Source organism: Trematomus bernacchii, unplaced genomic scaffold (genome assembly GCF_902827165.1).
Source record: "Trematomus bernacchii unplaced genomic scaffold, fTreBer1.1, whole genome shotgun sequence".
Classification (NCBI taxonomy): Eukaryota; Metazoa; Chordata; class Actinopteri; order Perciformes; family Nototheniidae; genus Trematomus; species Trematomus bernacchii.
In genome coordinates this window covers 20434069-20460141 of record NW_022987973.1, presented here as the reverse complement: position 1 = coordinate 20460141, position 26073 = coordinate 20434069, and the positions used below count along the sequence as shown (strand labels likewise).

General features: G+C 40.7%; 1 protein-coding gene across 2 annotated transcripts in view; it reads left to right on the top strand.

Annotated features, from left to right (window-relative positions):
* Positions 1–2766: 2766 nt before the first annotated feature.
* mpped2a (metallophosphoesterase domain containing 2a) overlaps positions 2767–26073 on the top strand; it is a 52968-nt gene continuing 29661 nt past the window's right edge. Inside the window, exons 1-3 of one of the 2 annotated variants that reach the window (XM_034116726.1) lie at positions 2767–3147; positions 5427–5687; positions 20100–20281. In XM_034116726.1, the coding sequence (XP_033972617.1) occupies positions 5575–5687; positions 20100–20281 (295 nt within the window). In that variant the 5' untranslated portion in view covers positions 2767–3147; positions 5427–5574. Of the gene's footprint in view, positions 3148–3184; positions 4463–5426; positions 5688–20099; positions 20282–26073 lie in introns of those variants that run through there. The other variant, XM_034116727.1, reaches the window with a different exon arrangement.

Below are 26073 nucleotides of genomic sequence, written 5' to 3'. Positions count from 1 at the left end.
ATGAAGCCGAAAGGTCTTAGCAGTAGAAAGGTCAGAAAACTAGCGAGCAACCTTTTCAGCGTATTCTGCCTTTCAGACAACTCGGAGGGCATACTTTTTTGAGTTGAAATTCCAACTTCTGACCTCCGAGCCTTCCAGGTGCACAAGGCCAATCTTAAACAAAATACATGGCTGTGACCATGAGCAACTGATGTTTCTTTGGCAGACAATTGAACCCCAAGCAATGCAGCTTTCACATTTGTAATGGCATTTTTAACATTCTCCAACTAACTTTTGTGCAGAGAACATCATTTTCGGAGATTGTATAACCACTTATCTAATAACATTGGGAACAGGTATTGACTTCAATTGAAATGCAGATATACTGAAAAGTATACTTTACATTGTGCATAAATTCACTTCCATTGTTGTGTGATGTCAAACAACTGCTTCTTCATGAAGTCTGGATAAGTGGATTTGCCCTTTTTAAAAACTTTGATTGCTCCTATTTTACTTTTTTTAGGAGGCTCGGAATTAGTATAAAGAAAAAAACTCTTTAGGTTTGTTCATTGCAGCAAATAGAATAGAATATAATTGGGAGGGATGAAACCCTCTTTAATGGTCACACATGCAGAGCACACAGCACACACAGTGACATTTGTTCTCTGCTTTTAACCCATTCTAGTACCAGGAGTCTAGTACTAGGAGCAGTACAGTACGGTACGTTTCAAAACTTGTGAGACAAAATATCCACACTTCATTTTTAGTTAGTGAATTGATAGTCAGGTAGATAAACCCTGATGATCAGAATGCCGTTTTTACATTCAGTCATCCAAGTTGAAGTTTTCCCAGTTTTGAAACTGTGCTTTCCCATTTGAGGTTGTGTGGAGGACTCCCACAGGTACTCATTAGCATTGTTTACTTGTGAACCCAAAGGGGCCTTGTTCTAATCATAGATTTTACAACACCGTCTACATTCTGGCATCGTTTATATGTGATCTGAAGTGTTGAATTATTCCAAGTCAACATTTGCTCTGAATTAATGTACCATATTTCAGTATGGGAATTTGTGTATTAGTTGACAGTCAAATATACTGTGAGCTCAAGTCTGCATTGTTCAGATGCACCGATTATTTCAATAAGCCCAATTTAAAAATGTATCAAGATTTCACCGTCAGGGTCCATCATGACCAAAACAATCTATTTGTTTCAGCATGTACTGGTTTTACAAATGAGACATTGTATGCTGAGTTCAAGGTGCAGCAACCACAATATTGAATACTGCATAAGATTTCATTGGGGAAAATCAATAACCTTCTTAATATGTCATATCATGATCCCTCACAGCCTGAAGTAAAACTACCACTAAAACCTTTCTTCAGGGCAACATAAGACACTGAGGGTAAACAGTCGATAAAGGAGCCTGGTTGGGTCTTTCTGCTCTCATTGTCTACACAGCAGGATAAAAGTAATCACACTGGTGGATGTTAAAAGGATTTTCACCACGTTTGAGAACTCAACATGTATCCAAACAGTCAGGCTAGTTGTAGATGTTAAGTGATTTGGTACAGTATCACTTTCTTTTTTGGCACCCTTTTATAAAGGCTATACCTTATAAGTTATAAATTAGTAAGTGAAACTTTACATTTAATAAAAGAGAAAATATGTCAACTAAATTGTAGGCCTACATAATCATGTTTGCCTTATTACCATACATGAATTCTGAGTAACTTGGAGTCTCCTTCAAAAATACATTAAAGGTAGGGTAGGTAAGTTTGAGAAACCGGCTCGAGATACACTTTTTGTTATATTCCATGGAATGTTCTTAACATCCCGATAGCAATGAATATCTTAAAGTGGACCTATCATGCTATATTATAATAATATAGTGTAGGCATATTTATACTTTTTTTTTTCAAAATACCAAACAGATCATGCATTTTAGCCATGCCTCATTTCGCTCAATTTGCACTTTTTTTACCCCTGTTTTTGCAAGGGCTGATTCTGTGAGAACAGCACCACCTACAGGCCTGGCATATGTACTACAGCGTCTCCAGCGCTTTCGAACGGCAATGGCCGTGGCTGTCTCCTCCTGATTGGTGGAGTTGGCCCAATAAAAAAATCCATAACAAAATTTCATCTGTGGAAGCCGTAATACTGTAAAAAGCACGACCAATCATTTTAGCTTTCCCGGCTAAAATAACTGGATGGCCTACCTGCCTGTCAGCCTTCCATCTGTGCACAAATTTATCTCGTGCCCTCATTGGTCATGTGCGCGTTCGTGTGTGTTGGAGGAGGGGCTCTATAAGGAAGTGGCAGATTTTCTCCGGTTGTGTATTTTCGAGCCGGTTTCTCAAACTTACCTACCCTACCTTTAAATAACTAATTATAAACCAAATGACTTATTAGTTATAGCTTATACATCCTCATACATACATACTGATGGCATAGGCTGCCACCAGGTGAGGTTAGACTTTCAGTGTCTGCTTAAGAACACTCTGGTATTCTCTGGAGAAACAGAAACCTTCTGAATACTAGATGACCACTCTGCCTCGCTAAGCCTGTATATGCAATTATAAGATTGGAAAAATATGAATAAATAAGCATTTTGCTTTATTTACCCAGAGACTGTATTGCGCTGCTGTGTGTCAAATGGATCTCAGAATACGGTTCAATTTCCGACGGCAAGTGAATGCAGCACACAGTCAGAGCGGGAGTGCGCGAGCGCTGTCTTCCTCCGCCCCCCTCGCTCTCGAGCCTCGCCGCGCGTGTGCCCGCCTGTGAGGGCGCGCGCACGGGAGGTGGCGGGGGGTTGTGCTCGCTCCTGCTCTCTATGCTCTCTGACCCCAGTGGCAGCTCCGACTCACTGCACTCCCCCTCTGTCACACTTCTCTCTCTCCGCTGTCTGTCAGTGTCTCTCCTCCTCTCTCCCCTTCGCTCTCTTGTCTGGTTTCTTTCCACAGGAGCCAGCCGAGGTCTCGCCGGGTCGAAGGTTCTGCCCTATCCGCCCAGACTGCCGCAACCCCCGGACGGCAGCTCACAGCCTCCCCGCTCTCCAGCCGCTGCCGCATGGACCCGCGTCCCTCCGCCGCCGCCGCGTAGAGGGCGACCCCGACCCGACACTCTTTTTCCGGCCAGATAAAACCCGCACAAATAACCCACACGAAGGTAGAGCAACCTTTCCGCTTTGCTTTGAGAACCGAAGAGGGAGGGAAAGGGGGAGAGAGAGAGAGGGAGACGAGGAGAAAAAAAGAAATTCCTGACACAAAGCCGTCGGTTAAAAGGTGGCTTGTCATTTACGAGGACGAGCAAGAGGTTAGCGCGGCGGTGCCGTGACACTGACCACCTTTGGGTGCTTTTATTATCCCGGGAGCAGAGTTCAGGATTGCACGGACCTCATTTCTTTTTGTGTGCATTTCTGCAAGAGGCGCATAGCACACGTTGTGTATATGTATGGTATCAGAAAGGGTCAATTTATTCGCCTTTTACCCTCTCTGCTTCCCGGAGTGATTTATACTGGTGAAGTTAGCTATATGCTGTGCGTTGAAGGGGGGCTCTGTATGTTCAAAGACAGGACTGACAATGTGTGTGTGCACCGCCGTTATAGCAAAGCAGCTCAGTGCGAAGCTACAGTCTGCATAATAAAAAATATCCACTGCCAGGGCAGGTTTAGCAGGCTAAGCTACGGAGCTAGTTGCTGCTACTGTAGCCACAAGGTAGAGACAGACAGGCGAGTTTAACACACACACGCACACACACACACGAATAGACACACACACCGACTGCACTCGGCGAGAAGACCGTGAAGCATGCTGCTGCTGCTCAAATCGGCCTGCACTTGCAAAAAAAGAGCACATTTCCCAAGAAGCAGTAGTACTTTTGTATTTTGCATTGGTAGAAATTATTACTGAGGTGAAGTGTGTGCAAGGTATCTTTTAATTAAAGTGATTTGAAGGCCCAAGAAGATCAGTGGAGATCAATTTATTATGCAGCAGCAACAATCAAATTGATTGGAAATATCATTTTAACTTTGCAATGTAAAGATTTTTTATTTGCAAGATTTTAGTGTAGCCTCCTTTTTGTTGGCATATATATTATGACTTAAATTCATAGCACATATCAAAGAAAGTCTAGCTGACCCAGAAAACATAATTCAGTGCTTTCGTGAAAATAGGATTTTTAAAATGTAAATTGGGGTTTTGATTGCTTTAATATATTCAACAACTGGAGGTCACAGCCTTTTGTATTAGTTTACTCTCCACTGCATCAGAGGATGTAATGACCGTTAAATGAACTGCGGAGCTGCTGATTACCTCCCAAAAAGATACGTTTTTGAATTGAGGGCAATTTTTTTTTCTCTTTCGGGCTGCATCGGGAGGTCTGGTATAAAAAGCCTGTCAAGCCCACAGTGGCCACTTTACTGTCAGTCAGGGAGGTCAGGCAGGAGGGAAGCTCAGGGTTGCAGGAGACACAGCGAAGCCCGGTGAGTGAGCTCTGAACATGCAAACACCACACTTGTTGTGCAGTTTCTTTTAGATGCTTTTCCTTAAATAATTTAACCTGTGAAAGTGTGCTTTATTGTACGGTTAAGCACACACTAGAGCAGTTCAGCTGCCAGGTAGACTGTAGTTACTTCAGGCCTGGGGGAAAAAAGCATAAATGTATTTTTGCATGTTTTGGGGTAATGTTAAATCTGTTTTGTGCATGCATTGTGAACAATCTCTTGTTTTATTTAAGTCTTTGCTTAATATTTGATCACCAGCAGAGATTTATACTTGCAACCTTTTTGTGCTTGGTTTAATTTCAACAGGCTAAAACCTTAGAGGCCATGCCTGCAGTGATTTTTACATGTGAATATATTAGTTTGCATTAAAACCAGCTTGCTTATGAGCAGCAGAGCCGGAGCAGTAATTAAAAACCTGCCTTCCAGATTGTAAATTGACGCCTCAACCGTCCAGTGTTTAGTTTTGGAAATACTAGAAATCAAAATTGTTTCGAAAGGTAGAATAAATCTAAGTTTTATATTTGAGTTGGCTTGCTGCATTTTTTGTAATTTGGATTCTGTGGGGAATGCTTTGATAAACAGTTTTAGGAATTATGTTTTTTTTCAAATTCAAAAAGTGACACAGCAAAAAAAAAATCTGTTTCTTTTTGTGCCCTCTGAAACCAAACAAGAAAACTGTACTTGCACCATGGTTGTATTGAGTGTGATCATACGTTTAGAGTAGACACAGATCCCCTCCTCACTTCATGTGTGCTCTGTTTGTACTCATTTAAATCCACCTGTTTTTGCCTCTTTCATTTTCTGAACAGTGCAAACGTGTATAATTTAAATCCTATTGGTTTTCAGTTTCTTCTTATGTGAAAGACCTGTCAATCAGATGTAGGTGATTGTGTTTAAAGCAGCTGATGTGTGTGTGTGTGTCTCTTTTCTCCTGTTGGTGCAGACTGCAGTGTGTCGTGGTCGAGTCGGTCGGCTGGGTCGCTGCTGGGACACTTCCTGGGCTTTTTGAGCGGCCCTGAAGGATGACTGCTGCACGGCTCGCTGCTGAATCCCGGTGAACGAACGGCGTCTCATGTCCAAACGGCGGAAGGATGGCTCATGGCAAAGTGACCATCGCGGTGGACGAGTACAGCTCCAACCCCACACAGGCCTTCACACACTACAACATCAACCAGAGCCGCTTCCAACCTCCACATGTCCACATGTAAGTGTCACACACACACTGGAACACCTGAAATGCAGAATAAAAAAAGATATATGAATATCTTTTTCCTGTGAATGTTTTTGTATATATATCTTAGACTAAAATTGACAAATGTATGATCTGTGTCTTTCAAACATACATATTTCCAGGCCGTTGTTTTATTTCACATTTTATGTTTTGGTAGTTAGGCTGAGTTTGTCTGACATTTTAAACATATTTTGGAAGATGTAATAACAAGACTGTGGACATAAAAACAGCAGACATGTAGATATTTTGAGTTGCAACAGGAAGCCAATCAGGAGCCTGTTTGATGCACAGTCTTTGTTTATTCTTTGATTTAATTGGCTCAAGCTCAGAGTGTACGGTGGCCATCGAGGACAAACTTTGTAAACAGAAAGAGTCCACAAACTACTGTGTTACGTTTGAGGCAATTGGATATTACTGGTTAAAAGCTGTGTGTGTGGAAGGTGAAATGTATTGTTTGAAAGCTAGAGATCACTTTTAAAAACAATCTCACACTGAAGACTTAATGCTCCTCATGGTTCACACTCAGATTTGATTTAAAGCTTTTCTGTCGTGCATTGCAGACGGCTCGCCGCTGCTCCCTGTGAGACTGTTATCATTTGTGCCATGTTGTCACTGTGGTGCATGAGCGCTTTGTCCGCATTAGGGCGCTCTTTTTATTTATTTATCAGACCAGTTACTTAGCGTGGCTCTTGTCTGATGTGGTTATGCTCTGCCTCTCATTAGTGGGTCAGAGTGCTGTGACCCGTCGGCCCTCACCATACACACACACACACACACACACACACACACACACTCAACAGAGCGCTGTCTGTTTCATATGTGGACAGATATAAATGCACAGCTGCGTGCAGTTTGGAGATTTTATAAAATATTTTTAAGTGACTGTTGGTTGTGGTTACATGCAAAGTGTGAGCTTGAGATATTTTATGTTCTCTGAGCGTGTTGTGTAAAAAGTGAAGGTGCAGCATGGACAGGAAGTGACCTGCTGTTTTCGCTGTCATGTTAATAGATTTGATGGGTTTGGTTTGATTTAAGGCTTTTTTTTTTGCACTTTTTCTTCTGGGGTAACGCTGACATATTCCTTTTTCTTTTTAAATATCTTTTTGTCATTTTGTAAATTACAGGAGCCACATATAAGGGAGAATGAATGCGTTTAATATGAAACGTGTTGGTAGGTTTTTACTCTTCAAAACAACTTGACGTAAGTGTTAAGCTTTGGAATGTCAAACACTTGACATGCAATAATCTGAGAAAGGAAATCCCATGCTAACACCATGCAATAATTACATAACTGACAGATTTAACAGTTATGTAAATATATGAGCCTGACATATATTGTGATGTCTCAAAGCTTGTTTTAGGACAAGCCATCAGGTAGGAGACAGTCGGCCCGTCCTTTCTCCGGGACAGGTTGCATGTGTTCTCAGATCATTGTGTTGAGGTGGAAAAGAAAGTGTCATCTAAAATAAATACAATCCAGAAGAAGACTTGGGGCAGCAGTGTAAAAACTGTGCAGACTGAAGAGCACTCTTTCACTTTTTTGGAACATCTGGAAAACAAGTTTTTTTGTTTACCTCAAAGACTCAGATTCTCACAAGTCTGTCTGATTAATCTTGTTCATGTAAACAGGATTGCTTTAGGGAGGATAGTCACATTCTTGGATTTTGTAAATAGATGAATGGCACTCTTACCTTCCTCTCACGGTTGGCAGTGATTCCTCAGCTGTGAGCACGGCTGCCAGCACAGCCAGCGTTGGTGCCTTGATTGTGGAAAAGGAGACGAGGTCACCTCTCAGTTTGTGTTGCGTCAGTGCATTTTAATAGTTGAAGGAGTCGGAAATAAATCAGGCTTATTGCTTCAATATAAAAGGTTAACAGACGGCAGACAGCACAGGATTCACCAGAACAAACGGCAGTTTTTATAGGCTTCCTTATTTTATTTTTTCCTCAAGACAAATAGATATTACAAACAATATTTTCCCAGCTCTTAAACATAATAGGATTACCTCTGCAAGGTTTTGTTTATGACTACATTTGACTGCTTATTTTTGGATTTATAATTATATTGTTAATTTGATTGACAGATTTTGTTTCTGTTCCACGGAAAGTCTCGCTATGTTTCATCTCAGCCTTTTAGTCTACAGTGTTCTACTAGTTCACCTCTTTTATAGCATAAAAAGTGCAAAGTGCGAAAAGAATGAATCCACCTGAAAACATTAGTCATTAGTCATCCAGACACAGTTGAGTTTTATTCTAGATGACGTCAAAGAGGAACAGATTGTGGATGATATTTTTAAAATGATAAGTAGCTGTATACTAAAAGGCAGCCGAAGTGAAAACTATATTTGTTCAGCTGGTCTGAAAAATACTGCTTAGGAAAATGTCACAGTGACAGTGTAGAGGTCTGGACAGAAATGCAGTTAAAATTCCTGAAACTTGGAATAAATTATCACAAGGTTTATCCTAATAATCACCACAATCATTTTTTGTGAAGCCCTGCTGTTTTTTTCCATTTTCGCTGCGGTGGTTTTTGAAAGTGAAGGAAGGGGATGTGTTGAAGCCATGGGGCCTCTCAGCAGATATGTGTTTGGATAAATACATTAGGCTGTTTCCTGGCTTCCACAGAGCCTGCAGTGTTTTACCCTGCCATTCTTAAACTCAGACTGGGAACCCCGGATCACGTACACACACACACGACCATAAGCCCATCCCCCACTATGTTTAAGTGCTTATAGAATACGCGCTCTGTTCTGGGAAAATAAAGGCTTGTTTAGATTTTGAGAGATAATGATCAGACTTGCTTTGGGGTTCTCGTTCACTGCATCCACAGTATTTGGACATAAATAAAGTTGTTGCTTCTCTGACAGCAAAGAGAGGGAGGAAAAAAAAAAGTGAGGGGGTTGCCCGCCATTTGAAATACAACCCCTGCTCTGATGCCCCCCCCCCCCCCCAGACAGAATATTTAGATTTCTGTGATGGAGTATAGCTGCTTCTTTTATGTGGTGTGAAAGGTACCGCTCTCTGAACTGCATATGATAACATGCATGTGGAGCGTTTACACACACACACACACACACACACACACACACACACACACACACACACACACACACACACACACACACACACACACACGCACACGCACACACGCACACGCACACGCACACACAGAGAGAGAGTGTTGCAGACTAATGTTCAGGAACGTGACCCCCAGAGTCAAAGTGGGCTTTCTTCAGAGCATGGGACGTCTGTCTGTCACTGAGCGTCAGACTCAGTCCAGCCCTGTTTGGGTCTGGTTTATTTTTTCTGCGCCGTCTGTGTTTTTTTTCTTTCTCCCTCATCCCCCTCATCGTCGTCTCGTGAAATGAAATGCTCAGCAACTTGGAACATATGCTTCGAGTTGGGACACTAATGGTTTCAAATCCAATTTGCGCAGGATCTGGGCCAGACTGCGGGGAAGGCACGGGGCGCAGACAAACGGACAAAGAGTTCAACTAAAGGAGGATTTTTTAGAGTCTAATAAAGTCTTCGTTTTAAGGACTAAAGATGTCTTGACATGTGTCCTGTGATTGGACTCCAGTCAAAGCCCAGCAGCAAATGATATTTACAATATTTTGATTCACACAGTTGAACTTAATTCCTCTTGACAATTCATTTCCTGGCCGATTCTCAAAGAAAATAGGTGATGATTTCTAAGAATTTCCCCTGAGAATGAAATCCTTGTTAGGCTGCAACTTATAATATTTTCTTTATAAATTACTAATCTTACGGCCCAAAGTGGGGACTTCAAACTCAAATATATTCAATTTACAATGATTCCTAAACAGAATGAAATGGCTATTGAAACAGGGCAGGAAGGAAAGTGATCAGAAGCCCAAGTAAGATGGAGGTAATCGTGTGCATTAGACGGTGCAAGGATGCTGTTGTTTGTGATTGATCTTGATCTATTGGCATTTCTCTCGATGATTTAAATGCATATACCATTAACACCTTAAGAGTCTTAATTAGTTTAATTCCTGGCGGACATGCGCACAATGCAGGCCAACAAAACTGTGCTAGTGAAGCAAGCCGGGGTCAGCACTTAGAGACACGAGGTTATAAAAAAGCAGCCTGATCACTCAGTTATTTTCTAAATGGCACAAAATGTGACTTATATTACAAACAATGTGATTTATTTTTTGACAAGTCAAGGTGATTTTGCCTTTGGCTGCGTTTAGATTTTTGCCATTTTTGTCAACAATGTGTTAAAAGAATACATTTGTTTTTGATAGATTTTAGGTACAAACACCTCCCACCTCATATATATATATATATATATATATATATATATATATATATATATATATATATATATATATATATATATATATATATATATATATATATATATATATATATATATATATATATAAAGCCTGAATTTGAGAAATTGAAATATTATTCTACATGATACAAAAGGACAAAACAGTTGCATAAAGTAGAGAGACATTTCTACCTATATTCTATATCAGACCATCGGTTGAACTCATGTTTAGGCTAGTAGAGTTGCGTTAAGCAGGGTTTACTGATTAAAAGCTATGTAAAACCTGTCGACTAGAACAATCCAGAATATCCAATCAAGTTTTTTTGTAAAGCCTCACACACAGTAAAGCCTCATTCTACTTTCTTTTTTAGGGCAGTTATTTGCTCTCTATAAAAAAAATCATTCACACAAGACACCTGAGCTCGATGCATTCATTTTTATTTTGGGGAATAAAAAAAATCTTTTAACCTTCTCACAAATGTTGGGGAAAAAAAATCACATTTAACAAACGCCTTCTCCTCCAGATGCCTTGTTAATTATTACCGCCCTCTGAATAATTGAGGAGCTCGTAAGAATGAATCATTTAATGACGCCGCCGCCTGCATCCATACACGTGGATATTCTGACACAAGCTGGGGAGAAAACGGCACCAAAAGAACACGGCCTTCACACATCCGTTTTAACACCGTCCTAGTTTTATTAATGAACTCCTTGGGAATTTGTTATGCTTCTCATTCTTTGTATAGTGCTGTAAATGTGGTTGCGGAAACTGTTTAGAAATGATGATTTTTATACGATGGGTTTCAGCACAGTGAGAGGATCAGCCCCAGTTCGCCAGCTGATGCTGTTTGATGTGCACACAATAATAAACCACATTTTGCTCGCATCTCCATTGATGAGTTTGCCTATTGGAACGAGGGAGGATGGTCAGCATGTTGCATCAAGTGACGGAGAAAGCTGCTGGAGGTGATTCTAATTCAACGGGACATTTCCATCTCTGTATTGATAACCTTGGTTTTACAACACAAAATGGACTATCCAAGGAGGGACCATGTTGTGGATAAACAAGTTAGACATGTTTGTCTCGGCAGCTGGGATGCTTTAGAAGTTGAAAATATTTGGATGATTGGATATTTAATTGTGGAAAAATCTGACTTTCAAATAGAAAAAGTAGACATTTCATAACTTTATGTTGTATAATTTACTGTTAATACATCATCAATTTTTCTCCTTCTCCTTAAGCATTAATAGTACTTAAAAATAATGTTCCTCCTTTACAAGAATATCAGTGTTGAAGCTTCATGTTTGCAGTTTGACTTTTTTTGGAGGGAATGCAATTTATTTCTCCATTTTCAACCCTACAATCCATTTTCCCATTTTGCATCTCATTTGCCTTGTCTGCAGAAACGTATTGAGAACGAACATTTGATTTTACTTTTAGTTTGCGGTGTTTTCTGAAAGTCAAAAGGTTTTCTCTGTGTTACTGTAATTGTTACAATTATGTTAGTTTTTTTTTTATTTCATGGCGTAGCTACAACCGTAACTGAAACTCCTTCCAGTGTCTGTTCTTGTTCGTTGTGGTCGTCTGGTAAAAAGTGTCTCCAGATGACAATCCACTTTTAGTCACTAAAACATGTTGAAGGTTTTGTTCTCTAAACGTTTGTCTGGTGTCCTTTTTTTTTCGGTGCTTGTGCTCAGATTTTCACCCGATGCTTTATGTGAAGTCTGTTTGGGTCCCATGGTTATGATTGGTCCTTTAGAATAGAAACACTTGTTCTTGTCCTAGACACCTTTTTAATTGAATCAAAAACAACCAAGGCAGTCATCTTTTTAGACAACATCCAGTCAACGTCCTCTTTCTGCTTCAGTGCCCGCCATGCAGATGTGGATGAGATAGAAGAGCTTTTCTCCGAGTGAAAGGTCTCAAATCAACATGTTTCCTTAATCTACATAGCAAACATTGGACTGAAAATAACGTTGGGACACATAAATCTGGCCCCTCCTAAGAATAGATAACCCCTTCCTCTTTCCCAAACAAAAAGCGGCTAACCTGAACACATAGTCAGCCTGAATGAGTCTTCTCAGACTATTGATGTACCCCAATAGGACTTTTCGAGAATTAAACATGCCTCTCTGGCCTGGAAATGTTTGATTATTAATCAAAGGGGAGAGTTTCTGATGAATAGTGCAGCCTCATGTTTACTCCTCACTTCGCCATCCATTGTTACATTTTGTCCTATCAAAGAGTTTGTGGAGGAGCAGCATTCAGTTTTCAGGTCTGCTGACAACAAAGAGCCAATTCCATTTTGTGGCCTTTTGTTTCTGTCAGCCCGCTGCTACTCGGGCAGGAGTGGAGGGCCTTTTGTAACTGGAGAACCCTTGATTAAGTTCCCTCTCCACCCCTGACCTGCTGCTGGAGCCCGGCGGGACGGTGCTGATGCTGAAGTTTACGGTTGTGGTGGTGGGGGGGTTAAGTGACAGTTGACATAGGACAGGTCTGCGGTTTTTCAGATTGAAGCCCTTTTGATGTCTTTGAGATTTGGGCCTCTTAGCCCCCGGAGCCTGGCATCACAGGGCACGATCTCCGGATGATGTCACCTCTCTCTTGACATGAAATGGAGGAAAAGCTGCCCGAGTCTGCAACTTCTCAACGTGACAAGTTCCCCATTTGGGCCGTTTAGAGTGTGTTTAGTTTGCATTTACCTGTAATCAGTCAGAAGTCATTTTTATTTCTCCTAGCGTCAAGCATGAACACTAGACGCTATTTTCTTTTCTGTAAGGTTTTCAGAAATGGAACAATGCATCCTACCCTCAGATTTGAAAATAACTTGGAACAGAAGACAGAACAGTGTTTATGTTGTTGTTGTTGTCTTCTGTTTCACCTGAAGCTGCATATTAGTGCTTTAATTGCTAGGTGTTACACTCATTGAATCAATTGTTTTGTATGGGTGTGTACAGCGACTTGTTACTGTCCGCTATGTGCAGCATCTAGTGCTAGAAAGTTTTACGATGTGGTACGATGAAGATCTTATACACAGGCTATTTATTACAAACCATTCACCTCACAGTCTCAAGGACTATGTGTAAATCCTACTTTCAGGTATACAAACATGCTTTTCTAAAAAGCCTTTCCGTCATTAAACAAAGGAAGCCTCAAAGGTGGTTACAATACATGTTTTCATTGAAAGCATTTGTAAAGTCTTCTTATTCTGACCGGACATTGTTTGTCAGCTGACATGGTTGCGCTGTTTCAAATAATTATTACTGAAACGGTATTGATTTAATACCAAATGTTACCCAGCAAAAAGTCTGTCCAAACTACCCCACTAGTTTATCTTCCCAGCAGTCTGCTGGTTGGTGTTCGGCCCCGGGGGCCACGTCTTTGCCATCTCCTCAGCCTTCCTCCCATCAGCCCTGCAGCCAGGCGGACTGTCAGCAGCACAATTAAGGGCTGTGCCGTAATGAAAGGCGCATTAGCAGAAGCAATTTATTTCCCAGCGCAGTGCCGGAAGGTTTCTCCGGAGCTGATATTCCAATGCTGGCTTTGTGTGCCATTATGGGAGGGATGAGGAGGACGCTCCCTGCCTGAACAAATGTAGAGGGGGAGAGAGAGTGGGGGCCATAAGGCAAAGGGCCATCATTCACCATTCTTTAAAATCAATTCCCATTTGAATATATTTTTTACAGTGCACTCATTTTCCCTCCCTTGTGAATATCCATCGCTCTGCATCGACATTCTGTTTGTGCTTCTGCCCATTTCTCCTGTTGGGTTTTCTTGTTTGCTTGTTTCTCTCTCCCACCTTTGCCTCCTCCTACGCTCCCTTGAGCACCCCCCCACCGCCGCCACCCCCCTCTCTGTTATTTCTGTGTTCATTTTGTTCCTCTGAAGTTTATTGAATTAGCGCAGACAGCTGAAATGCAGAAGATAAGAGAGGCGCTCTCTCTGCTCCTCTCCGAGAAATGGTATTGCACCGTGGATGAGTGAATGTGTGTGTGTGAGACTGAGTCTACAGGAGGGGGAGGGGAACCAATTCAGAGGTTATAGACAGAAGAAATGGGGAGCATTGTGTTTTGGTGTTTCTCCTGAAAGAGCGATAAAGACGGTTTGAGCTAGGTGGAAGAACCGGGACTATTTGGTCTCCAGTTCAGCTGTGCTTATCTTTTCAATTCACTAGCAATGTGGCATAGTGGACACACGGACATCAAATGTTGAATGAGTGTCTTTGTTGTGAAGTTCGACAAGGAGGTGGTGAATACAAAGGTCCATTTACAACCTGCTGTGATCTGTTGTTCTGTTCATGGAAACTGTTTTGTTTAGAAATACTATATTCATCCCCTGTTCTGTTTAAAAAGATATAAGACAATCAAACTAAACCTACACATTTTGTTCATTTTATGTCGCAGTTTAATTAGTTTGTACTAGTTGTATCATCAGGTGCTGCAATGATTTGTTAACCAAAACACAAATCGGTAAAGAAAATCTGAAAACATTCACATTTTAGCGATTGGATAAATTACCTTTTTTATCGAGCGTTGTTTATTGTTCTGTTCTAGCAACTAAAGGATTTCTGGACCAATTGTTCCAAGCATTAAAACGTCCTTTTGAGTGTTTGTACCATGCGACCGGAAGAAACTTTTCCAAATGTAATTCCATGTTATACAGTGTTGTCTAAAACATTGTGATTGTGTTCCCAAAAGTCTCCCTGGTTGTGTTGTGTGCATGTCAACATACTGTTTGCAGAATGGGTCTGGTTGATTGGAGCTCTGTCTCTCTGATACCTTTTGAACCAGTGAGTGTACGAGTCTTGATCCTGTTTGTCGTGAATGAACAGGTCAGCTTTAGTTGATAAGCAGTCACTTTCCACATTTCCCCTTTGACCTTCAGAGGGTTTAGGTGGCTCTGTCCCCACTGCTGTCTTCATTGAGGAGAAATCATTAGCACTCCATTAACAATGAAGGAGCAGGCAGCAGAGAGAGGGAGGAGCTGGTGGCAGCAGGTATCAAGTGGTCAGGGACCCACGCTGAGATTGACATGTATTTCTGTCCGAGACAAGTGGGCAGCTCAGAAGGTCGTTGACCCCGTTAACCCTGCAGGGAGGGGGTGCTGCATAACTCCAGGGCATCGGCATATTTAACAAAGCTTAATATACTACACACTCCTGTCTGCACATTAGTAAACATTTACTTCTTTTTATTTAGTCAAGGATTTTTGTTCCAATTATTTCATAATGTCCCTTCGAACAAAGCATCATAAAGAAACATATTGCTGCTCGATGGACCGGACTAGTCCTGAACACCACCCAACAGCTTTGGAATGATTTTTATTTTTTTGTCAAAATCAGCGTTTATTGTTTTCTGAATGACCCATAGTTTACTTGAAACCTAAAAGCATTTCTTAATATTCAGTTTCCCTTATCCTAACACTATAACTTTATCAAGTTTGAACCATAAGAGCTGATGAAGATTGAAAAAGACATGGTACAACGTATGAAAGGAAAGACATTGGTCATATTTATCTCCAGCCTCAACTGCCCCAAGTCTCTGTTTTTATTTGTTACTTTCCCTTCTTTAGAATAAGATGAATATGATTTCCCAGTTGAAATCATTGAGAGGGTCTCATTTTTAAATGTGATGTATTCATGAAGTTATCTCCCGTAATGATGGATAGCGGTGTTTGACTGTAACTAACTCTAAAATGTACGATAAGAGCTCTTTAGCTGGACAGTTTTTTTGGCCGCGAGCCAACAGCCCGCTCTGTTTTGGACGCCCTGGAGTCTCGGGGAGGAAGTATTGTAATCAATCACAACGATTATGTGGCGTCCTTAAAGAGCCGGACTTGTCGGAGAGTGACACAGACCGCGACCTTCTTATCTGCTGCGAGTGAAGTGTCACGTTTGAAGGAGCAAGCCCAGGCTGAACTCTGACCCCGGTTGCTTGTGTGTTTTTCTAAAAGGCCACGGAGCCAAGTGTGTTCAGTCAAATTGAATATCCTCCTACAGACAACAGAGAGCACTCGTCTATCCAGCGCTGATTTATACTTCTCTCCGTCTTTCTCTATATGACACATGTTCCAAAAAACGGTTCAATTTCGTTTTTTATAGGGCAAATCTCATCAAGCTTATTTTAACATTGATATTAAACTGTGATATTTTTGAAAACGTATGGAGGCTGCAGGTTTTTGTATGCTCTCACTACAGGTCCTAATCATAATCGGATGAAAGTGTTTAACTCTGGATTCACATGAAAACATATTTGTAGTAAGATATGAATATAAGGCATTATATGATGCTTAGTCTAAACGAACAATTTGGCTTGATTTGAAGAGAAACATCTTTCATTCTCAAATGTGCAATCTGTCATTTGTGAATTTTGCATTTAAGAACATAACAAGAGAATGACAGTAAGAATAAAAACTGGATCGTTTCGCTGCTCTTAGCTCAAGAAATACTGCATTCAAGTTCAAACGTATGTTAGGTCTTAGAAGTGCAATACTATCATTTTCCCAAAATGGAGACTGATAAATGTTGCAGCTGTAGGTGAGGAGAAGTTAACTCGCTGAGGTTTCTCTGCCGAGCGATCACAGACGTTTCTTCATCGAGCAGATATTTCTGCAGCCACAGACCTCGGTTTTGTGTCAGCTCCAATGTCATGGCGGATTTGAGAGTGTGCTCCTGCCCTCCTCGAGCGCATTAGCATTTCTCTTTCTCCCCCACTCTTTTCCCTCCGCAGTCTTCCCTCTGATGTCACGCCGAAGCTCAGACATGTTAACACGAACCTTCATGCTAACACAGTTCAGTCTGTCACTGGAGAATATTCTTTTACCTGCTGCCGGGGCGCCCAGACTTTTTCATTTTCACTGTCTCCGTTTACAATAGATCAGAGGCCTTCGCTGCACTGCTGAACTCCTGAACTCCTGTATACATTACTAATGAACCTCTGGATTGTTATACAGTCATATGTTAACAGGGAAGACAGGGGCCCTCTCTCTCTTTGTGTGTGTGTGTGTGTGAGACCAACGCAGCACCATCAGGAAGGTTTCTTGGCCCGGGCCTGCTCTTAATTGATAGGGGCTGCTGGTATTTACTTACATTCTCAGGGTGGATTAAATCTCAAAGGAAAGGGGAGGAGATGGAAGTTGTTTTTCTCATAGCTTTGTTTTAATATGCATGCTTGTGTGTATATATATACATACATGTGTGTGTGTGTGTGTTTTGTGTGCGTTTTGTCCTCCCATGTGGTTCTGCATTCGTCCTTCCTCCATGACGGGAACTGTCGGATCCTGTAAAGCTGCATGACATCGAGGCACCACAGAGCACCAAATCTAATCAGAAGCTACACTGCAGTGTGTGTGCTGCTCTGCTGGCTTAAGTTAATGTGTTTGTGTGTATATAGGAACACAGTCAATAGTAAATAGCATTATCTCTGTGGCCAGTTTTTCATTTTGTCCAGCGCGTTTAATATTAAGTTCAGGGCCTGCTCTGGTCACAGAGAAGCTCGCTCTGCTCCAGTGTCTCACTACCTAGTCGACGGTTTAATGGAGTATCGGGTATAATGACTCAAATATTGACTGATTGCAGGTTACAGATGAAAAAACACATAATCAGACAAGATTCACATTCTGGTAAAACAAGAACATTTGATCCAGGGATGCACCGATTGTGGTAAAAGTCGTAATAGGTTTAACTTAGTAACCGTTGCATGAGGGTGCTGCATTTTTCAGGCGCTGATGTTGCCTGTTAGCATTTCAGAATTAAGATTTAGAGGACTATTTTCTTCCCCTCCGCTTCTTATTCACCAACTTTTGCAAGCCAGAAATACAAAAAGTATGCAGCTGCTGTTTTATGTAAATCAGTGAGTTTGACTGCTTTGTGGCAACATTGGATTTACATGACTTCTGCAATGGGATGAAGCACAGATAAGTTTCAGGCATTTCCTTTACCACATCGGCCAAAAACATTCACACCTGGTTGATTTTTCGGCTATAAACACCTTCCAAGTTAATTTTAAAAACATTGGCTATAAGTCAGAATATACAGATGGGTTACAAAATCAATAACTGGATAATACATTTCCCAAACCTGTAATATTTACTATGGCCCTCACAGACATCAATACTGGAGGTTTTTAAACGGTGCTTTCCAACACAATCATCATGACACATGTCACCTAATGTTGTTTTTAAATGTGTACGTCATTGAAAGGTGCATTACAGACAGTGACCAGCCTGTTCACCATAAACCCGGCCAGGCAGATGGCTGTTCAACTCACAAACAGAACAGCAGCAGATGCCAGACTGTCTGTAAACCTTTTCCATGTCTAGTATTCTTCTCAACATGACACAGAAATGTAAAAACAGGAAGATTGCTTCCCAAATGAGACTTCCTCAAATGCAATGTTGCCTTCTCTCCCAAGTAGAATTCTCTTTGTGCCAAGGTGCCCATTTTCTCCATCTCTGTTAATGACGTCCTCTCAGTCTGAAACCTTTTGATTTCATCTTCTTTCTGCGGCTGTTTTCATGCCATGTTCGTGCACACATGCGAGTTAACTATGTGGGTGTGTGTGGTGCTTGTCAGGTTGGAGATTGCAGCGTTGATTATGTGTCTGATGTTTTCGACAGAGTGACATCTCTCCTAATGAAATAATGGCCTAGTGGCAGAGTGCTGGAGGATTGCACATTGCAGACTTCAATTACAGACAAGATGATTTCCCCCCCCTCTTTCATTTCAGTCAGAAGAGTACAGGTTGTTCTTCCTTTTTAACAGACGTGCTTACATCGAACAAAAAGGCTGAATAAAAAGCTTTTTTTTTTTCAGCCAGACTTGGGCCTAAGTGTTTTTCTTCAGATAATGGATAGAAAGGACATGGCATGCCTTAATTCACTGTCTCTTTAGCCAATCTGATGCCACAAAACAGCCATTGCCCTCTTTGTGTGCACAAATCAACCCGAACGCTGGTTGTTTTCCAGCTCAAACTACACATCTTTTTACCGTCTTTTCTTTGAGATGCATTTTTGCTCTGCTGCATGCATTATTCTGTGAACCGTGTAATTTATTTTGCACAACAAATGATCTTTTTTTTTAAGGTTCCAGTTTTCAGCGGTGCCCCTTCTGCTAGCTGGTATGACATTTGCATACATTTCTTAAAAATATGCTTCTGGATCTGCTACATCTATTTAAAATATCACAAAGAGGAAAAAGGGCACGTTCTTTGAATTGCAGCTCTTTTATACAGATAATAATCTTCACAATTATTAAATAAAAACAAGGTCAGAAGTGAAAAATGTTATCATTTGCAGAATCAGTTGACTGTTTGCTTGATGTGCTTTCTGTGCTTTGGATGCTTAGTGCTTACTGAGTTGTGTACCTTTTTATAAATGGTGAATTGAGAATTTGTAGGTTATAATAACATAAAACAACAAACACTTTTCATATAGAAAGCATTATAAGAAGCTCGCTTAATGCATTTGTTATAGACCATAACATATCAGCAACATCAAGGACTGAAAATATTCACCAACTGCCGAAAAAATGATGTGCAGTTCCTGCATTTGAGCAATTTGTATGCATTGTCATTAATGAAATGTAGGTTGAGTAGAGAAATAAATTATACATTTTAACAAGTAATTCAAAAGGAGAACACCATTATTTTCAGTTATTGTTTCCTTTAGATATCCACATCACTCAAACATGGTTGTGTGATTGACAGATAAGAGCATACATAATATGGTAATAATATGAAAGCTGTTACTTCAACACAATAAAAGAGGTGTACACCATCAACTCACAAATAATCTTAAAAGACTGCAAAACTAAATGAATTGAGTTCAGCGAGTTGCTGAGATTACTGATATTACATTTCCTTTGCGAGCAGGGGAATGCTGAAACAAAGTTCCTGTTCTGGACTGGATCCTTGCAAAAAACACCATATATTTGAACTTTGAGTAACTTCAACAGGCAACGACAAAGAACCAATTTGCCCAGAGTCCTGAACATTAGGCGCTTCAACTCCTCAGACGAAAATGTGTCATGTTATCAAATCAAAGTTTAGGGCTCATTGTCTCTCTGTGTCTTTGTCTTTCTGCAGGGTGGACCCCATTCCTTATGACACTCCCAAGCCAACAGGACACACCAGGTTTGTGTGTGTGTCTGATACACACTCGCGCACAGACGGCATCCAGATGCCCTACGGCGACGTGCTGCTGCACACGGGTGACTTCACCGAGCTGGGCCTGCCCTCCGAGGTTAAGAAGTTCAACGACTGGCTAGGTATTAAGCTGCTTAACACACACATCCGTCTGCACGCACGCACGCATACTTCTCGTCCACACACAGAGCTGACGTGCACAAGTTCTCTGTAGGGAGGGGGCACGAGACATGTTGCACGCATAACCAGTAACTGGACCACACAGTGACACCCTCCCCTCTTGACCCCACAACTGCTGTGCTAAAGTGTCCAGTTTAACCCTTCTGACCTAACACCCTGCCTCAGTTAACCTTTGACCTCTCCCTGTGGCACCATGCTGTGGGTGGGAGTGCTGGCCCTGTGTGTGTGTAGACCTTAGAGGCGAGAGAAGAAGCATTTTTGTCCCTCTAATGTAGTCATGTTTCACACAAACATGCTGACCGACAGTCCCTCTCACTAAGTGCATAAATCAATAAGAGCCACCCACCACACCAACTGTAACGTTAAAAGACATTTGAGCTATTTAGTATATATTTCAATAGTTTTTATTTATATCAGCCCTTAGCAGGATGGGATACATTTTGGAGAAGAGTACATGAGTTGTGAATGTTTAAACTCAAAAGTAAAATGTTGCACCTCATCAGCTTTCATGCTCTCATGAACATATGGAGACCAGAATAAAGAGGACACACAAGAGGACATTACAAGTAGGGCTGGAGATCCTTGTGAGTTTTGACATATGTCAGAAGATGAGCTATTGAAAAAAACACACAAACACCCTTATCAAACAAAATCGGTGTTCATTAAACCAGCAAGTCACATTTGATGTCGCTCATTGGCTCAAAGGGGAGAATAGACATCCAAAGCAATCCTGGACACACCAGAGTTGTCCCTGCTATTAATCGTTCTATGCACACTGGTTGAGTATTTTTGCAACCCTTTTTAACGTAAAAACAGCGTGGAGACTCGGGGAAGCCTGCACACCTCTGCGGTTTTCACAAAACAGTGAATGGAATGTCTAAAATGAGGATAAGAAGAGGGAAACACCACATGAAACAGGAAGTGGTTGAATCTTAAAAATAGCATAGATGGAAGTGAAGCTCTGAGATTGGTTTCAGCCTTCACCTCAAAATCCAGGATCAGGTAGTGACTCATGACTTACTTTAGTTAGATTTTCTAGTGAAAATGCTTCTCTAACCCGTATTTTTATTTATATCTCAGTGAATAATTACAACAAAAGAGTCTGACATATTTTCACAGTTTCAAACTAAAAGTAAACTCCTCAGTTTAAAGTGGCACTGCTCTCAACATCTATGTTTTCAGTATCACACACTCGCCCCCTGCTGAGTTTAAAGGTAGCTGTCAAAGTTTGGCCTCTCAACAGTCGACAGCGGCTGCAGTCAGTCTGGATTCACAGCAGTTGCACTGGATACCAACGCTGACCCAGTTTTCACAGCAAAAACAGCCGTCTGTAGAGACTTCTCAAACCTCCTCTGCAGCATATTCCACTTCTCTGCTGTCCCTCAGTATGCTCTGCATGTTCAAACAGTCACATCTTTAACAGAACCTAGCTTAAACATAGCTTACAATCCTCACGCACAGACTTTCACACTCACAGCCTCCTCCTATTCTTCTTCTTTGCTGTATATACATTTGAGGCTGTTTTCACACTAGTGCAGAGACATTGGAAAGCTCCATTTATATAAGCGTTCCATATATATCATTGTTTTGGGGATTGTTGTCGAGACATGGTTACATTTCTTCTAACCTCCTTATGTGTAAAGTTGCTTCAACCTTTTTTGTTCCGTTGTATCCACTCTGTAGTAGGGCTGTGCGATTATGGCAAAAATCATAATCACGATTATTTGGGTCAATAATTGATATCACGATTATTAAATACGATTATTCATTGACTTTGAAAACATCAATTTATTGAACTTTAAAACAAATACAAATAATAATTTGAACAGTATCTTTTTAACTGTTGATTACCCTGAACGTATAATTCAACTGAAAAACCAATACTAAAATAAATGATACATTTAAATAAATAATATCAAAATAATAAATACCAATAAACAAGATCAACAAATATTTTGGAGCGCACTTCCACAAGCTACTAAACATATCTAAATATGATAAATACAAATAAATGAGACCAAAATTAATTAGATCAAATATGTTGCACTGTCACAACCTAGCAAAGCAAAATAATTGTTTTTTTCGATTATGTTGTTTTCGTAATTGTGGCAGGCCAAAATCGTAATTGCGATTAAAATACGATTAATTGCACAGCCCTACTCTGTAGGGAGTTTTGCTAAAGCTCAGTGGTGCAAAATGGCCACCTGATGAAAAATATGTGTTAAAGCTTGAGCCCTCCCAAAAACTTAGTTTATTCCAAACTTTATCTGAAAAGCTTAAAGTAAATTTGAGCCGAGAACTTTTGTTACTTTAAAACGAAAACAAAAAAACTGCTGCATAATATTACAGGTTTGCAGTGTATTTACAAAACATTGACAAAAACTCAGCTTCCTTTTTACTTTTTTCTAGACATAACTCTCATAAGTGTACCCATTTGACCAGGCGGACTTTTACTACCAGGTGCTGTACCCTAATTCCCCTGACACACACACACACATTTGCACACACTACTTTCTGCTTTGTCACTGCCAACACAGCTCATGGCATCACCAGGAGGACACACTGGTCAGCTTTTCTATCAAACTCCTCCATCCATCAACACAGACAGCTACGTAAAGTGTGTGTGTGTTTGTACTTTGTTAAGCCTCGGTGAAAACAGATATTGGCCCTAATGGAGAATCGATGTAGGGCGAAGTGGAAAACGGCTTAGTGTATTTTGGAGCGCCCTGCCTGGTTTGTGAGTGGGTCAGAGGATGGGAAATTACCACAAACATGTTCCTGCCACTTAAATGAGGTAAAAAGGATAAGTTATACATCTGAGTTATAATGTTATGAAAATGATTATAATATATTAAGTGCTATAATCAGAATAAAGATGGAATTTCATAATAAAAACTAATAACATAACGAGAAAAGTTGAGATCACATATTTGTACTGTTCAAACCAATTGCAGCTGCTGTGGCTCTATACTGACACAAATCATACTAATACTTTAATGTTGGCATTAAAACACTACATTTTAATTATTAAGAAATGATGGACTTTTTTATTTAAATATTTGCTTTCCTCAAAAATATTTTGGCCTCAATAATGTTGTATTATGTAGTTCAAGCTGCTTAGAGGTAGTGTTATGAAGTTAAACTGGTCTCTCATATATCTTATATAACTGAAAACATTCACTTCATTTCAAAAGCTTCCCGCCAAAAACCCAATTTTACAAGATCACATTTGAACACATCATGATAACAGTATAATGTACCTTTGCCCTGTGCAGATTTTTACTGAATAGAGCTTGAAAGCATCATAATGCAACTCAATGCAACCTCTGTTTACTTCAGTTGTTAACTACGTTGTGCCCCCCGGTAGGGCTGTGCATCTTCACTGGTCTCACGATTCGATTCGATTACGATTATCCTGTCAACGATTCGATTCAATTCGATATCCCGATGCATCATGGTGCATCACGATTCATACCAATGCGTTGCATCCTCAATTTTCTATATTACTGCACATGGCTTATTTTTCATCAATGCATACATGCAGTAAATACATATGAACTCTCTTTTTATTATTTAGAAAGTGCTTCAGAAATCAATAACATAAATGTCTTGACATTAATTTATAAACCAAAATAAATCAAGTGTATAGGTCTAGCCTCCCTGTATATGTGTGTGAAGTTGTTCCATCCTCAAAAACAAAAAACTAATGCTTCTGCAGTCTAGCTGCAGCTTCTAGCAACGGTCTTCTGTTAAAAAAAGGACACTGAATGTCCTGAATGTGGCATCACACACAGGACTTGAGTCTGAACACAGCAGACAACAGGAGTATTTACAATAGCATATACAAACAAAAATACTGCATGTGGGTGCACACTTACATTCTCTGTCTTACTGTTGCATAATGTATGAGATTAAGTTAGCTTCATTATATCTCAATCAGTGATTAAGTGAATAATAAAGTTTCTATCGGGTCACTATCAGCCTGTCACTCATTATTTTCAGGGAGGGGGCGGGGTTTGGAGGAAAGGAGAGGAGACGGTGATCGCGGAAGCTTTTTTCCTCCTGCCTTCACAAACTTTACACACGTATATAATAATATCGTCAGAAAATTGCTAGAGGACATTCATACTCTGCAATCCAAGACTTAATTAAATCCACCAAAAACCTGACATGATTGTAACGCGATTATTTTTGAAAAACATAAATCCTTGTGTCTCTGAGCCGCAGCGACACGGAGTGATTCAGAGCGGGTCCTTCTGCTGTTGGTTCTGGACTGGTGTTCTTGTGTTGGTGGATAAAGCAGACTGCTCCGTGTTTGGTGCCGCTGTCACGTCTGTTCCCTGATCTCTGCGTCACCGACCGATTTGATATTAAAGTGACAGAAAAAAAAACGTTATAGTAAAGCCGCGGCCAGAAAATCAGGAAGCAACGTTACTACGCTATAATCGGTTATCTTCCGTCACTGCATCGAGACCGAATCGTCCACGTCCGCATCGCAATGCATCGTAGAAACGATTATTTTCAACACCCCTACCCCCCGGCTCTGATTTCTAAACAGATGTGTTGTTCACAATATATCATCCACACAATAATCTACAAAATCTAAACCGATTCTACATTTAAAGCTGGATGAGGTTGTTAATGAAGATTAAAAGCTGTAAACTGAGCAGTGTGTCAGTGGCCCTCCCCTCCCTCTCGGCCTCCTTTGTCTGCTCCTGGAGGAAGTCTGTAGGGGCCGTCGCCTCCCGTTTGGCCCCGTGAAGTAGATGGTTGGAGATCGATGCAGAGGAACAAGCTTTCCCTGACCCAGCCTGTGTGATGGCAGAGCAGCGGCTCTGATCTGCGGCTCTGATCTGCGGCTTTAAGCTGCTCCCAGAGGCTCAGATGTGTACGTGTGTAGATGTACCGAGGTTAAATATGTGTGTTAAACGGTGATTACTAACAGATAGATATGTGGTTCCCTTCCTGCGCTTGTGGTTTGAAATTGTTTCTGCAATTCTTCAAACATTTGTTTAAAGAGTCAATCATTTGAAATAAATATTTGTGCTTATCACATCCCCATTAGAGCGCCATAATTATATATATATTGACATTTATATAGTGGTTACAATTATCACGTGACCTCAGTTATTAAATTGAAACTAGAATCTTTTCCATTTTCGATCTTTCGACTTATGAAAGTCTACATTTCCAGAGGTTTGAGAAAACATGATTTATTTTCTTAGTTTTTTCTTTCATACCTGTTTGTGGGCGAGGGATAGGAAATAAATCTATGTGTATCACTCCAGCAGCCCTCTGTAAGATGTATCACGGTGGCAATAAAAAGCAGTAGAGATTCCCAGTAGAGTAATGGGGATGGAGTTGTTTGATGGTAATTATGTTTTCCCCCATATTTTCCCTGCCTGCTGGTCGGGAGGATGATTCGCTTGCTGTTGTGTGTGTGCGTGTGTGTGTCTGTATGTGTGTATAAATGGCTGTGTGATCCAGTTAGAGTGCTGGGGGACTGAGAGACGGGCTCTCATATAAGGTTAGACTGGAATTTATGATCCTGAGACGCGACAAGAGCTAATTTAGAGGAGCGGGAATGAAACCTGTAGACCGGGGAACCATGATTCTTTCATTTTCAGCATTAGAGAACACACTCTCTCACACACACACACACACACACACACACACACACACACACACACACTTTAGATGGAAGCAGGGGGAATGTTTTAATATATCTGCATAG